Genomic DNA, 16,661 nt, shown 5'->3' on the forward strand with positions numbered 1-16,661 from the left:
TTAGTAGGGTAACAAATGAAAAGAACTAGGCATTTCTGCAGGGGTATAAGAAGCAATGTTGTATATGAATAAGGCAGCAAAAAGTCCATAACCTAGCCATATGAAGAAATATCTGCAAGGCTGGACTAAGAAGCCAAATAACACAGAAATGTACACAGCTTCATTCATTCATCTTGAATATAGTTTGGGGGCATTAAAAGAAAAATATATTTCAGTTGTGAACATGGGTCATTATTAAGGCTTGCCCCTTTGAAGATCTGATCAATAAACTAATGAAAATTCATTAGTTTGCTTAGTTCTGCAGTCAAGTTATGTACTTGAAATTTCATTTTAATTTCCTTTCCTGATAAGGTATTTTCAGAAGCTAGAGATGTCTTCTTGGAAACTATTAATATATTTAAAAATAATAAAAATAGTATAATTTTTTAAAAATCAATAGAAATAATATAGACTCCTAAGTTCCAGACTTCTCTTGGGCTATTTCCCACCCCCAAAATCAAATCAGTAAGAGTCAAATAAAAAAAAAATGTGTCTTGCTTAAAATTATATCTAACAGTTTACAAGTTGCTGTAATTTAATATATACTCAGATCCAATTGTGGCTTACTAAAAAAAAAAAAACTATATTATCTGATTTAGCACTAGTCTGGTGAAAAATAATGTTATCAGACTTGCTATGTTATCCGTTCAAACATACCTGTATCAGTCAAAAGTCCAGCACTCTTCTTTCGTGCATAAGCGCATAAGTGGTTGGACAGGCTAACAGCACTTGTAAATGCCGCATTGCAACGCACACATGTTCTAAGCTTCACAGGTATACCTATCATTCAAAAGAAAACTATAATCCAGTTCTCACTTCAAAGAGAGAAAATTTCTTAGCCAAAAGTATCAAGAAAAGTATCATAATAAAAATGGTTTAAGAAATGTTCATTACAATAGCTTAACTTAAAACAAGGAGTGTGAATTAGGGTTAGTTTGTAATTAGTTAAGAGCCAACCCATGCTTTTTGGAAAGGTGGAAGGAGAGTCTTAAACTTCTGAGTTTCTCTGGATTTAACACCTATTATCACTTTCTTGCAGATTTTTTGTTACGCAGATAATTTCAAAACCTAAAACACAATCCTGTGGTTTGAATAGCACAGTTCTATTGAGAAGTTTCAAAGCTTACAACATTGCCAATAAAAAGAATTAAAAAGTCTAGTTGACAAAGTGGTAATTAAAGTGTTTTACCCACAAAACTGTAAAAGGCTCAATATACTAAATTAAGCTTTCTGATGAAGGCTGGGAGAAAAAGTGGTAAAATACACCACTGAACAGCTGTTAGACAAAACATTTTATTCAGGGCATTATATGTTCATTACTCTGAATGCGCAATCAATAATGAAAGTTAATGATTTGAAGTTTTCTGCTAAATCTTAGTGCTAAATAAATGATCATCAAGCTAACATCTCAGTCATCACAGGAAAGAAAATATGTTGAAACAGTAAGAAACTTCTAACTTCTCAAACAAACATCACTCTCCCAACACAGTTCAATTTGTTTCTTCAACATTACTGTGACAGCCACAAAAATGCTTTCCCTTTAAGCGCAAGTGGTGCAAAGTGCAAGGACCAGCATAAGGATCCCGGTTCGAGCCCCCAGCTCCCCACCTGCAGGGGAGTCGCTTCATAGGCAGTGAAGCAGGTCTGCAGGTGTCTATCTTTCTCTCCCCCTCTCTCTGTCTTCCCCTCCTCTCTCCATTTCTCTCTGTCCTATCCAACAACAACCGCATCAATAAGCACAACAATGTTATACAACAAGGGCAACAAAATGGAAAATAAATAGATATTAAAAAAATTTTTTTAAATGCTTTCCCTATCTTAAGTCTAAGACATCAAGGTTAACATAACTAACACATCTCCCATACATTTTACTCTCCTAAAAAAGCTGATAAGTCAACTTTGAAATAAGAAACCCACATAACAAACTTTTACAGACCACTTACAACACCAGAGAATCTTTCCTTAATAGTAACTACATTATCAGTATAAGGGTTATCCCAACATCTGCTCAACTTAAACAAATCAACATGACACTTTTATCCATTATTAATCCACTGATCAACTACTATCTTAGACACATATAACACAGTGCTAAAATTACCAGGCTATTTAATCCCCTGCACTCCTAACCCCAAAAGAAATCTATAAAGACACCCAAATTTTTCTCGTCTAAAAAAGAGTAAGTCAGACTTAGCAATACCAATCAAAAGTTTCACTACTTACATGCCATGTCATCTGTTACATATTTTTTTTTTAAGAAGAAAAAACTTGGTGCAAAGCACTAGGTCAAATCATCTATTCTGTTCCAAAACCTAAAACCTCAATCAAAATTATTTTATACTCATAATAATTCTGCAAAACCAAACTATTACTGTATAAACTGATACAGTGAGGTATCAGAGAAGACATTTCTTTGGGTTAAACCACAACACACACTAGAAACCAATACACTTAGGTTATAGACCTATTTTATTTTAAAAGCAGGTAGAATACCAACAATCAATCTTAAAAACATTATCACCTTGAAGAACTAATAAAAATATGAGAGGTTTGCCTTTTTGGTAATTCTGTCTTTCAATAATGTTAATCTCCTAACCACAGTACCATTCCCCAGTCACAGTAAATATTAACAGGTCAGTTTTTTTTTTTTTTTTGCTTCCGTTCTAATCTTCTATGCTGACTAAGACATGAGCACAAAGAATTCCGTGATAATCAGCAACAAATTTATAAAGATGAGATAGTATAATCAGCCTCTGGTCTTAACCTTTTAAAATCATGAGGAAGTGCTTTTGTGTATCACTAAAGTCAGAACAACTGTGCTTAACAACATAAAAGTTAGAAATATTCTCTCTTACCTGAGTGCATAGTCAAATCCATTTTCTGTGGCTGATACATTAACGGATTGTCTTCATTTAATGGAAGAACACATTTCTGAACAAATCTCTTTCTTGCAGTTTGATTATGAATTCTTTGAGGAGAAATAACAGAATTCCTTTCTTCCATCCTTTTATTTTTAAGTAGTTCTATCAGTGTAACAGAATGGCTCTTTCTTCCACTAGGAAATTCTGGTTTTGTTTCATCATATTCATTTAAGAAATTCAGCCCTTCTTCCTCTGATGCAGACATTGATAAAGCTTCAGTCTTTAGGCCATTACGGTGTGCTTCAAGACGTATAACATTTTGGGATAGAAAGTCATCACCTGATGTAAGCCTTTGAGCTACAAATGGTCGGGGAATAATACGACGACTGTTCAATGCCTTTAAGATTTTTTCATATTTTTCTTCATTTTGCATCATCTCATTCAGAACACAGATTGGAGATTTGTGAGCATCCCATTTGGTCTTTCCAAGTCTTTTCAGGTGGCCTCTAACATGATTTGATAATCCAATTTTAGTATCAAACCAACCACCACAGAGCTGGCAAGTATGTTCAGAAGTGGTTTCAGACTTCTCTATAGCTAAAAAAAAAAATAATAATAATAATAATAAATAAAACGTTTTCAAAGCAGTATCAGAATTTCTTTTTATAAACTGACCACCTTAAAACTAATTCTGAAGCATGAAATCATGTGTCTCTAAAAAAAAAGACCAAATTCAATGAAAGCTTCAATTCCTTTGAAAATGAATAAAGACATTGAGCCCAAAATATCTACATGACAACTTACCTTTTCTAACTCGCTTAACAGGTGTCCCTGTGCCAGTTCTTTTGAAATGTTGCATTTTATCACTTGTGGCTATTTGCTCTGGTGATACAACATGACGGGCTTCATAGCTTAATCCTGCTCTGTGAAGATGTCCCCGAACATGATTGGACAACCCAACACCAGTTTCAAATGTTGCTGGGCAATAAGGACATGATTTCTTCTCAAGAGACAAATCAGTCCAATGAAAAACAGAACCATGCTTTGACAATGAACTTTCTGCATTTTCTAAATGCTGAGAATCATGTATCTCATGCAAAAAACTATTAGTTCCAGCATCTTCATAATATTCAAAATAAAAGCCATCGTTTTGATCATAACTAAGACTAGCATTTTCTCCAGATTCTTGACCCTCTACTTTGCTTTTAAATAGAGGAAATAAATTGACATGTTCTTGATTAATATCATTATAGGTGTCATCTTCTATGGCCTGTGTAGTGTACTCACCTAGCTCAACATTATCCCAGGAACTTTCATCTTCTGTTTCATAGCTATCTTTCTTTTCAGCAGAATTAAGTTTTTGCAAAACAACAACAGTCATTTTATGTAAGAAATCTGGATAGCTATCCAATTCTTCTCCACCATCAGAACTCTCCTTTTTAGATTCCTTAACTACTCTCTTTACAGCTACACGTCTGTGGTCCTTAAATCTTTCTGACCCTTTGGTGTCAGAGTTATGAGGGTCTGAAATGAAACTATTGTTATGAGAATTACTTGATGACGAAAACATATGTAAAGAATTTACTGAACTAGTTTCTTCTTTTTTAAAATGCATAGGGTATGATTCACCTGATTTTTTAATCATTCTATAGTTTTCATATTTGTGTCTATAAAAATAGTTATTTGCCTTGGCATTAGATTTTTCTCTTGTTGCTTGATGGAAATACTTGGGTTTTTGGTCAATGCTGTTTTTAATCACACCAGTCTTCTGAGAATTGTTTGGACTGCACATGTTTGCACCTGACTGTGCCATGCTTTTCCGAGCTTTCTGTATTCTGTGTGGCCGCTTCTGGAATTTTGAAAAATTACTTGATTGTGACGATGACCCCAATGTTCGCTTTACATCTTGTTTTAATACAGAGTTCTTTGGAAATGTGGTTGACTGTTGTTTAGTTAGTGGTCTGGTGCTATCAATATCTATAGGTTCATCAAGAATGTCACTTTTTCTTTTATCAAGTCCAAGAGGGCTACCAAACGAATCAACACATGATGAAGAATGCAAGTACTCCATGTGTTTTTTAAAAATACTTCTGGCTGAAGTAGTAAAAGGACACATCTTACATATGTAGGTAGATGATTTTTTGGATGATCCTATAACAGAGTCTTTCAAGAATGTCTTTTTTTGTGTTTTTCTCTGGGCAATATCAGAACTTACAATTGGACATTTCACCACTGCTCCATGGGCAATACCCCGATGGCCTTCCAATTCATTTTCTGTCACTGCCATAAAGTTACACTCATCACAGCAATAGTACCTTTTATCTTTTTCATGGGTTTTAGCATGTTGTACAAATGTTTTAGGGCAGTTAGTACCAAAGACACACTGAGGGCACTGTAACCGTGCACTTCTTCCTTCATCCTGAAGTTCTTTCAATTCACGAATTTCTTCCATTAACTTCTGTCTTCTTTCTTGGTGAATAATCATATGCTTTAGAAGTGAATTACGATCTCGAAATGTCCGTCCACATTCTCTACAAGCATACGGTCTTGGGACGTTAAGATGGCGAAAGTGGCTATTCCCATCTAAATGATACATCATATGCCTGTGGAGGTGCTTTTTCTCCCTAAAATTCACATTGCACTTTGTACAGGGGTAGAATGATGGCTCTTCAGTGCTGAAAGTAGCAGGTGACTCAGAATCACTTTCTTCACATTTCTTTTTTAAGGTTTTTGAAATAAAAGTGCTAGTATGAACAGGTGAACTATCTTCTCCACACTTATCTGAGTTATAAATTAGATGCTGAAAAGTATCCACAGATTCCAATTCTTCATCAGTGGATTCAGGCTTCACTTTTGATAGTGCATACTTCTGTGAGTCTATTACTTGCAGTTCTTCATTCTGTTCCAGAAAGTCTGTTTCTAGTATTTTTGATTTACTAGGTATACAAGAAGAATCACTAAAGCAATTCTCAGTATAACGAGTTATCTTGCTTACATCCATTTTTCGCTTTCTTTTTTTTTCTAAAACAACATTAGAGTGAACTGGAGTTTTATCTACTGTGTCTTCATTAGTCATAAGAAACTGAATAAACTCTTTCTGAGGATCCCAATTTGTATCATTTTCTGACCTAAATTTGTTTGTACCTGAGGAAATTCCTGATAATGTATTAACACAATCATCTTTTACTAATAAATCTTCACTATCCTCAATGACTTCTACTTCATTTCTTAAAGTGCTATCTGACTTTTTACTACTCTCTACAGAATTCTGAATGTCACAACCATCTGACGCAGAGGTAGGTAGTTTCATGGAATGGGTTGGATTCTTAGCATGTGCTACATCTGATAACAAAAACAGAACTTGGTGTTGACTTGCGTTCTGTGGTGGAGATGGCTGAAGATCAGTTGTTGCTTGCAAAGTTGAACAAGATTCTGTCGTTGGCTGATCCACCGGCTGTCCAGTGGTTAATGAAACACTGCCTTTATTCATATTGGAAATTTTAGCTGAGGAGTATGAAACTGGTCCATTAACAGCAGCTCCTTTAGGCAAGATAAAGTTTTCACTAGAAACAGTAGGAGCACCAGCATGTATAAATAAAGAAGACTGGACCCCACTTAAGGCTTTTTCAGATTTATCCTTTGAAAGTTCTTCAGGCGGAGTGAATGTATTATTTATCTGAAATAATGTTTGACAATCTTTTGGTTTAAGAACTCCACTTTTTTTTTCTGAGATATAACTGCTGTCATCCAGGAGTTCTTTAGCACCAGTAATATCGGTGTGTCTCTTCAAATCATCCATATTGTTGGTAAGCCCATTTACCACATTTAGTCTAGAAAATGAAAACAAAAATTTAGATTTGCATAGAAAAAATATTACTAGAACATAGGGAGTGTTGAAAGTACACATTTTTACTTGCTTAATTCTACTTTCTATTGAGCTAATTTCAAACAATAAACACTCAAAGAAACTGAGAAACTCTGAAAGTGTCTTAAGAGATTAATTTTTCTTTTATACTAGGCAAAAAAAAAACATACACAGATGTACATGCACACACACACACACACATTCACTAGGGGAAAACAACATGAACTGACACACCAGATAAATGAATGCTACAGAAGAAAAAGGATACTTAAAATTTTCACAAGAAAATTGCTAATAAAAGAAAAATTTAAATTTACCAAGGACACTCATCCTACACTAGAGAATAATGTAAAACTGCTAAGCACTGTGTGAAGTAAAAGTTTTGTCATTTAAAACTAGCTACTGATGGAAGGTAATAAAACATTCAGTAAAGAACTTTACTTGAATTAAAATATTTGCTAGTAACATCAATGGCTAACGTATGAATCAAGTTTTTTAAAAAATTAAGATGCTTTGTTGAATGATTCTCATATTCTTAGAATTCTAGAAATGTTTTAATAACAAATCTTATAGTAGTTTCGTTTACTCTTTATTTAAATCATCCTTAGTTTTAAGTAAGTAACATTAAATTAATAAAGTCTTATGTTAATTTCAACTTTCATAACCTGGGCCCCCAAATTCAAGGTACTGCTTAAGGCTATTATCCCATCTTGATCTCATATTCTACCGGAATGGTCAAATTCTCCTCTGAAATTTCACTTATTTGTTAAGCTTTTAGCTTACTTCATATAATACGCAGATACATTTTTTCTAGTTATTTTTTGATAGGTCAATCTTTATGAATAAGAGCAGAACATTTTAAAAGGAGACTTCTGAAGGCTATACATAACACAGTTAAGATTATTAACTCTACTATGATGAGTTACCCTGCACACTTCTAATACTTTTAGAAAGAATCATAATAAGCCAAAAAGAGAAGGATGAATACTGGATGATCTCACTCATAACTGGAACTCAAGAAAAAAAGGGGGGGCAGAAAGAGAAAACACACAGTAGAACCTGGATGGGGTGTGCTGTATTGTAACAACGCAAAGGATTGAGGAGAAGGAGGGGCAGGGAAAGAATAGAGAGGGCTTGGAGAGTCTGGTGTATGATGGTGGGTTAAGCACTCAAGTTGGGGGTGAATGTTTGGCATACAGATATCTATCACAGGGAGATAAGAAATAGTACTCACATAAAAAAAAAAGAAATAGTACCCACATGTCAACAGCTATATTGTAAATCATTAAAACCTCTCCTAATAAAGTGATTAAAAAATTAAATGATCATATTATACAGAAATTATCTGTCTTCTTGGTAGAGTGGAAGATCTAAGACAGTGAATGTGAACTAGTCACCTTCAGATTTCTAGAACTAGCATAGTGCTTGGCATAATTTTCATTTAATAGATACTGAATAAATAAAATCACATTTGCAAAAACCAAAGTAAAACTTCCTAAAATACAAAAATAACAGGTTTGTTCCTATGGCATTTAGATACTCAATTTATATAGTGCAAATCCCAACAGTGGTTCTACTTTCTTGACTCAGTAGTTGAATCAGAACCTCCATATATTCAATAAACCTCCTGTACAACATGGAGACCTTCAATTTTGCAACCCCAAATATTAACTATTTGAAGTACTGGCTTTAAATTCCACATGACTTGTCCTTTTGTATACAGAAGTTAGCATATATTTATTCTCTAAATAGTGAATCTTTAATATGCGCTAGACAGTGTTCTAGTATTTGTGATATTATAATAAGCAAAATAGATTAGGTCCATGCTTTCAGACAAAGAACAATGTTTTCCATTTTTCTTTGAAATATTTTTTATTTAGGTAGTGAGTAACACTATTTTGGACAGCAAGAACTTACAATCTAAATCAATAGTTGATATTTAGATATCAAAACATTATGGTAAAATTACCTGCTTTGTAAAACATTAAATCTAGTTTAAGAATAAAAGAATCTTTTCTAATTGTTTTCTTCCTGTTCCACAACTTAGAACAAGCACTTACAAGCATAACAAATACACATCATACAGAGACTTTCTTTCTATGGAATTATTTATAGCAACTGTCATTTTTCTGTCTCTCATTGGTCTTAGAATTCTGTTCTGAGATTGGCAAACTTCCACAGTAATAAAAATAGACTTCCAATAAGATCATACTCAATGATATCACCCCAAAATGGTGCTAATGCAGCACCCAGCAGGAATCTCTACATCACATACACAGAAGTTAAAAATGGGCAGCACATATACATGTGTTAGAAGAGTGTGCAAATGTCATACTATTATCTATGACTGATATTTCTCAATATATTAGGTAGAGAAAAGCAAAAAACCCAAATAAGAACAATCTCACAAGTCTCATATGGGTGACAGAATTTTCTTAAAACTAGCCATCAGACACTTTCTGTTCCTACTTATTATAATCACAGAGGTAGACAAATATATGCTCAGTCAATTTGAAAGCCTATATTAGCTTTTCTCAACAGGAAGCAACGTTGCTAACGAAGTGGTAAATTCAGTGTTAATGAGTGGCTTCACTGTTACCACCTCAGAGGTAAAACCTTCCATGTTCCATGTTCCACCCATCTGTTCTGGTGTTAGAGGTTCAGAGATGGAACAGACGCTTCCCATTTAAAGCAACTTCATTGGTACCCCCAGAACAGCAGGGTGACAAACTATGAAAATATCATGTCAGCTTAGAGGCTGCATCCTTATTACCAGAATGGCTTTATAGAGTTTCCTGTAAGTTTACATTCTGAAGAAATCTAATCTTTCGCTAAAAAACTTAGAATTAATGTATATAGCAGGTCTGTTTTTTTAAATCTGTAAAACTCAACTAGCAAGAAAGATCATCTTATATTGGCAGAATATAAAATGTGGCTTTTAACAATGTTTTTCTTTATATTAAATAATGAACCATGGCTCACATGACCCCATGTTAATCCCATCTACTAAAAAACAGGTAAGTCATCCTTTTCAGAAAAAATATTAAGACCTTACTATACAAGTTAACCTTTTAATACTACAAAATATTCTTGGTTTAACTTTCAGAATATATTTTAACTGAAAAAAATATTCAAAATACTATTAAAGTATTCAAGACTCAGAGGCATTGCAATGAGATATGTAGAACAATGGATCACCACTACAAATAGTGGGTATAAAATTTTGACACTTAAAATTATGTTCCTGCATTCATAAATGGTTATATGGCATCCACCTAAGAAAGCATTTGACTTGTAAGCTAACAATGTCTGAATATAACAGGACAATCATTACCCATTTATGATAATATAATAAAGTAGAGAACAATGTGAGGTTGGCATTATTCAATAAGCTTTAAAAAAAAAGCTAACAAATTAAAATAAACAATCTAATGTTTTGTTGTTTAGAGTTCCTAAATTTTTATGAATTTGCTGTATCAGCTAGGAAAATTTTTTAAACATTTAGACACTATTTCAATATCCTACTCCATGTGATCATATAATCATAGAATTTTCTGTAACTGAATTTTAAAATACTCTTTAAAAAAATCACTTTATAAAAAGCTGTAAATGGAATTTTAAATCTACATAAAACATATCTCAGTTTCTAAAAAATATATAATGAGTTCTACAGCTATAACTGCCTGTAGTTATATATACTGTGAGCATTAAAAAAAAAAGTACAAAGGTCAAATCTGTCTTCAAGATGACAGATCATCACTTATATGCCTCAAGCTAGACTTATTGTCTCAGAAATCTCAAACATCAGTATTTTTGCAAACTATCAGCACTTGCTATAACACCCTCACTACACTACATCTTGAGGTTACTACAGAAGAAATGAGGTGATAATTGCATATTAACATAATTATTCTGTAATTCCTCTGAGCAAGCTTCCTAGGTCACTCAGTAATTCAGATTAGATACAACCTTCCTGTCATCAAATCTATGCTGTCCACTTTCTGTTCATGAATAATTCTTTTTTGAGAGAAAATTAGCTTAATTCCATTCTTTTATGTACATTATTAATTGTATTTATTACAAGCAGGTTAATATTTTGTGGCTGCTTATTACATAATGCCAACCTTTGTCATGTAGTATAATTCACATAAAAATATAGTATATTTCTCCCTCATCCTACATTAGTTCATTAATAACCATGTAGGATAATAAATAAATTATAAAGTTACCCACTAGCTGACTTAAAGTTAGTATCTGTCAGATTTTTCACAAACCCCATGTTCATTTAAATTATCCTGGAAAACACAACTTCAGCTAGTCATATATGAGATTGGGTCAAGATGAGAAAGCTATTCACAACTGTCATTTTAATTGGAAAACAAATCTTAATTAACTGAAATACTACATCCAAACTGACTGCAGTATTTAAGCTGAAATATATAGATGCACAAACTTAAGCTAAGATAATGTACAATGTGAGTACATTATGTAGCCTAATCATTCTGGTAGTATGCCTACTTCAGAAATCACATTGAGAGAAACATTTTTAAAAAAAAGTGTATTCATAATAGTAACCAGCTTGTTATGTTATAGAATTTTTTTATGTTAGGATTAACATTTGAAAGTTTGGTATAAACAAAGAATATACAACTTAATTGAGTCATGAAGGTGAGGAATTTACCTCAAGATTAAGAAAAACATAACTTAGTTAACCTGTTATACTTAAAGAAAGTTCAAACATCTAGAAAATACACTATGATTAGAAAAAAAATAAATATAAAATAAAGCACATTTGTGTGTTTGTGTGAGTGATTTCTCACTATCAGCACGTGCCATTGTCATTACAACCTAAGGATCTGCATGTCATTTGCCACCTACCGTCAAATTACATTTAACTTAACAAGTGTTGTTTCTGATAACATGCACTAAGCTTATTATATAGTAGGGAGACATCATGAATATTAAGCAACTAGATTATAACACTCAAGAACATAGAGTGATTTTTTTTTGCCTCCACGGCTCGGTGCCTGCACCATGAATCCACTGCTCCTGGAGGCTATTTTTTTCCCCTTTTGTTGCCCTAGATGTTTTATTGTTGTTGAAGTTATTATTGTTGTTATTGCTATCGTTGTTGTTGGATAGACAGACAGAAATGCAGAGAGGAGGGGAAGACAGGCAGGGGGAGAGAGAGACACCTGCAGACCTGCTTTACCGCCTGTTAAGCGACTCCCCTGCAGGTGGGGAGCCTGGGGCGGAACCGGGATCCTTAGGCAGGTCCTTGTGCTTTGTGCCACGTGCACTTAACCCGCTGCGCTACTGTACAGTGATTCTTACCATAAAGTGATTCTTAATGCAAAGTATACTAAATACAAGTATCATCCGGTAGCTGCTCTACAACAAACTGACGCATATAACTGTGAGGAGAATAAAGAGAGGTGTGGGAAATTACAAAAGTTATAAAAGTGTAACTTTATAAACCTGGCAAAACTATATAATAATGAGAAGCAACAGCAGCAGAAAAGCAAGTGGGTATTCATTAATCAAAGGTTAATTTCCTAATAAAGAGGAAAGAAAATAAATTAATTAAAACCAAAGAAGAGTACCAAGTCATAATCAACATGGAATAATTGCTTGGGCTGTTTATACTTTCATTATCATCATAACAAGTAATTTTTTAATTTTTTAAAAGATTTTATTTATTTATTCATGAGAAAGCTAGGAGGACAGAAAGAAAGAACCAGATATCACTCTGGTACATGTGCTGGCAGGGATTGAACTCAGGACCTCATGCTTGAGAGTCCAGTGCTTTATCCACTGCGCCACCTTCCGGACCACACAAGTAATTTTTTTAATGTTTAAAATTTGATGTGGCATTTTAAAATTATTTATTAGTTGGACAGAGGTAAAGAAACTGAGAAGGGAAGGAAGATAGAGAGAAAGAGAGACTCCTGAAACACTGTTTCATGGCTTATGAAAACTTACTCCCTGCAGGTGGAGACCAGGAGCTTATGTGCATTGTAACTGGTGTGCTCTATGGAGTGAAATCCTGCCTGGCTCTTCAGAAGTGGTCATCTCACTTTAATGGTATAAATGAAGAACATTCCACAAAAATACAGATCTTAGTTTCTATAAGAATATTTTATTAAGTATTAACCCCTACTATCATTTATACAACTTTTGCCTTTTTCTAAAATTAACCAAAAACCTCAGTTATCTTCTAAGAAAAACACTCCAAAAAAAAAAAAATCACTGCTTTGCAGATACATTCAAGAATGATCAATTCTAAGTACAAAAAAATATTTTGCTTTTCTCAAAACAAAGTATATAATAATTAGTATGACTCTCCCACACTGTTATGTGTGTATATATGTACTTTTATGATAAGGAGTCACTGACCCGTCACTACCTTTATTCCCTATTTAACATCTGAACCACTAACAATGTTCCATTCTGGAGTTTGACTTATAATCAGAGCCATTCATTCACTATGAACTTAAATAATTATAAATTTCACCAAAGTATTTCAGGAAAATAATACAGCATTTAGAAAATGTAAACATTAATAGTCATATGTACAGTGTTATTCAAATAATTACAATTTAATAAGTGCTTTTTGTCAGGCTTACCATATGAACAAACATTGACAGTACACTTGAGAACAGTAAGAGTCACAAGAGAGAGGATGCTTGATTTCTACTTTACCTAATCCATGCAAACTAAGTATTATTTCAGGAAAAAAAATTAATTAATCAAATGGTATTGTTAGTGTTTGTTTTTACTGTACTGTTATATAAGTGAAGAAGACTACACAGCCCATATACATATACAAACTAACTACAAAAACAAAGTAAGTAATATGTTATAGTACCATTGCGTATATTCCATAGTTCAGAGGAATGAGTAGGTCCAATAAAATAACACGGCTACGTCAGCAAGACAGCTCATCTGGACAGTGAGCCTGTTTTCTCATATACATGGCCCAAGTTCAGACCTAGCCTCCACCATACTAAAGGAAGCTTCACTATGCTTTCTTTCCTTCTGTCACAGTCTATCTGAGGAATAAAAGTTAGTTCAAGTTGATTCAGAGTGGTAAAGTCCCAGCAATTTAAAAAATAAACGTCTCACAGCAGGGGGGGAGAGGGAAAGAGAGAGAGAGAGAATATAGAATGAAGAATGGCGAATTTCAGCTAAAGTTTAAAGTGGAATGACTAGAAAATCATTCTTTAGAGGCAGACATGCCTGGCTTTGAAGAATGGCACCATAAACTCTTAAATAACAGAATGGGGACAATAAACTTATACATCACATCATTCCTAGTAGAGAAGGAGGTCATTACAAGCAGAGACTTTTCTGGAAGGAGACACTACCCACAAGGTATAACACAAGATAAGAGGATAGAAACTAAAGAATCTGATAAAGAGGGAAAATTTTAGTGTTCTAAGAAATAACATTGGTAGTCATTCAAAATTTAAGAGTTTCTCATTCCTTCGATTCTATATGGGACATGAATTTGTATTTCCTTTTTCATGAAGTGTCAAAGCAGATGGAATACAAGAGTGAGACATACCAAGATAGATAATGCAAAAAACTAGAACATGGCTATGGCTGCTATAGAATGAGTACAATAATCTCAAAGCAAAAACATGGGCTTGGGAAGTAGCACAGCAGATAAAGCATTAGACTTGTATGTATGAGGTCCTGAGTTTGATCTATATTCACATATCCAGAGTGATGTTCTGGCTTTCTCTCTCTTATAAACAGTTTTTTAAATTATAAATGTTTAAAAAAAATTACTAAAAGAGCATACTCTTTTTCCTATTTATATAAAACTTTTTGCTATTCATACAAACAAATGTGCTGATCTCTGCAAAAGTGGGAAAGCCTATATTCTTTAATAAATATCTTTACAAAGATAATCTTAATGTAACCTTTAATAACAGTCTTCAAAGCTGTATGTGTATTCTTTTGAGTTTAAGATAAATTTTCAAATCACTTTTTTTTTTAGCAATATGCTCATCTCCAGTGTATAAGAATGCCTTAATGGTTTAAAAAAAAAAGTATGAAAATGATTTTCAACCAAAAATTTTATAACCAACAAAACCAGCATTCAAGTTTAATAACAAAATATTTATTTTAATAAGCGACAGTTCTATAAGCTTACCCTTCACAGGTGAATTTCCCAGATATTCATGCACAGGATGGAAAGAATGTACAAAAAAGCAGGCATTAAAAATAACTAGCAATTAAACCATTAAAATGTAACTAAATCTAATAACTGTTGATAACTATTCAAAAAAGACTCTTGTGCAATGAGAAAAATATATAACAGTATGTGAACTAAGATTCAAAAAAAAAAATTCAATTGTGGAAGTAACAAAAGTGCAGGGTTCTAACAACAACTCTTTCTAAAAACAGTATTAAAGGTAAGCAACTAGAATAATTACATGTGTTATTTTAAAGCAACAGAATTAAAATTTGGAAGTTGACTTATCTAATAAAGATAAAAGCAGTATCAAAGGAAAACAGCAAAGAGAAAAATAAAAGCATAAAGTCCAAGCACATCAGCATTTACAACATGTATAATAGGTTCATATATTTATAAAAATGGTATTCATATTTGTTTTACAATATATTATATGCTCTTTATAAATGAAAGAGGTTAAGTCAGTTGCAAGTTGATTAAGGAAGGCAGGGAAGGAAGAGTGGAGAGAGAATGCTGAATTCTTGGTGCTTGATAGTGGAAAAGGAGCTAAATTGTAGACACCACAGGGAGAAGGGAATTTGAATCCATGTGTTAACAAATGTTCTATAAACCATTACCCACACAATAAAATGCCATAAAAAAAAGAGAAAAGAAAAACTTGTGTCTACTATTAGAAAAATCAAGTGGAACTTAAGGCAAAATGCTTTCAACTTGCTAAAAATGAGTATTATATATTAATAGTGTATATGATCCATGAAGGAAATATAATATCCATGAATCTCTTTATAACAAAGTACAGCAATCATAAATCTTACAAATATTACTTGAGCAGCCAGGAGGTGGCATACTTGGTTAAACACTTACATTAGTGCGTAAGGATCCAGGTTCAAGCCCCTGGTTCCCACCTGCAGGGATAAAGCTTTAGTGAAGCAGGGCAGAAGGTCTCTCTCTGTCTCTCTCCTTATCTACCACCTCTTCTCTCAAGTTGTCTCTAATAATAAAAAAAATATTTTTAAAATATTAAAAAACAGTACAAATATTATGAGAAACTAACAAATTGACAGTTCCTGAGAGTAGCATTAAATACTTTTACCCTAAAAGTCAACAGATAAAGAATATTCTTTAACCATCTTCTGAGCTCACCCTTCTTTCACTTTATAAGTTTCTCATACACAAATCTGCATCCTTGCCATCTCCATCATTTAGCCATTCAGACCAAGGACCCTGGAGTAATCATCTTTATTTGTTTTTATTCACACTATTACTTTGTATGTATACCTTACATATAAACACAAGGATATTATACTGTCACCATCTTCAATACATTCAGAATTCAATTACTCTAATAACTACAACTATATACATGTTCACTACTATTTCTCCCCTGTATTATTTCAACAGTTTCCTATATATGGTTTTAGTGCATTTATCTTTGACCACGCACTAACAATCTGATGGACCACTTTCAAACCCAAGACAGATACTGTTTCTCAACATTCTTCAATGCCTCCCTACATTTTTCTCTGAAAGATAAAAGTTAATGTCTGTAAAAGCTGATAAAGTCCTACAAAAGATTCTTCCTCCAGTAACTCTTTGACTTTACCTTTCAGCTCTCCTCCACTCATTCTGATCTAGCCACATTGTTTTTTAAACCTACATCATTGTTCACCTGTTAAACATAAAAAATATTACA

At 33.3% G+C, this 16,661-nt stretch overlaps 1 protein-coding gene across 26 annotated transcripts in view; it reads right to left on the reverse strand.

Moving 5' to 3' along the window:
* The window catches only part of ZNF644 (zinc finger protein 644), a 99,665-nt gene that overhangs the window by 20,443 nt on the left and 62,561 nt on the right, over window positions 1-16,661 (reverse strand). For 8 of the 26 annotated variants that reach the window (XM_060202046.1, XM_016188852.2, XM_060202041.1 and 5 more), the window contains 3 exons: window positions 3,705-6,730; window positions 2,895-3,497; window positions 697-819 (listed from right to left, as the gene is read on the reverse strand). The exons of 3 other annotated variants lie outside the window; for them this stretch is intronic. In XM_060202046.1, coding sequence (XP_060058029.1) covers window positions 697-819; window positions 2,895-3,497; window positions 3,705-6,699 — 3,721 coding nt within the window. In that variant the 5' untranslated portion in view covers window positions 6,700-6,730. Of the gene's footprint in view, window positions 1-696; window positions 820-2,894; window positions 3,498-3,704; window positions 6,731-12,243; window positions 12,321-12,747; window positions 13,305-16,661 lie in introns of those variants that run through there. 15 more of the 26 variants (XM_060202035.1, XM_060202034.1, XM_060202033.1 and 12 more) reach the window with 6 other exon arrangements.

Source organism: Erinaceus europaeus, chromosome 11 (assembly GCF_950295315.1).
Source record: "Erinaceus europaeus chromosome 11, mEriEur2.1, whole genome shotgun sequence".
Lineage (NCBI taxonomy): Eukaryota > Metazoa > Chordata > Mammalia > Eulipotyphla > Erinaceidae > Erinaceus > Erinaceus europaeus.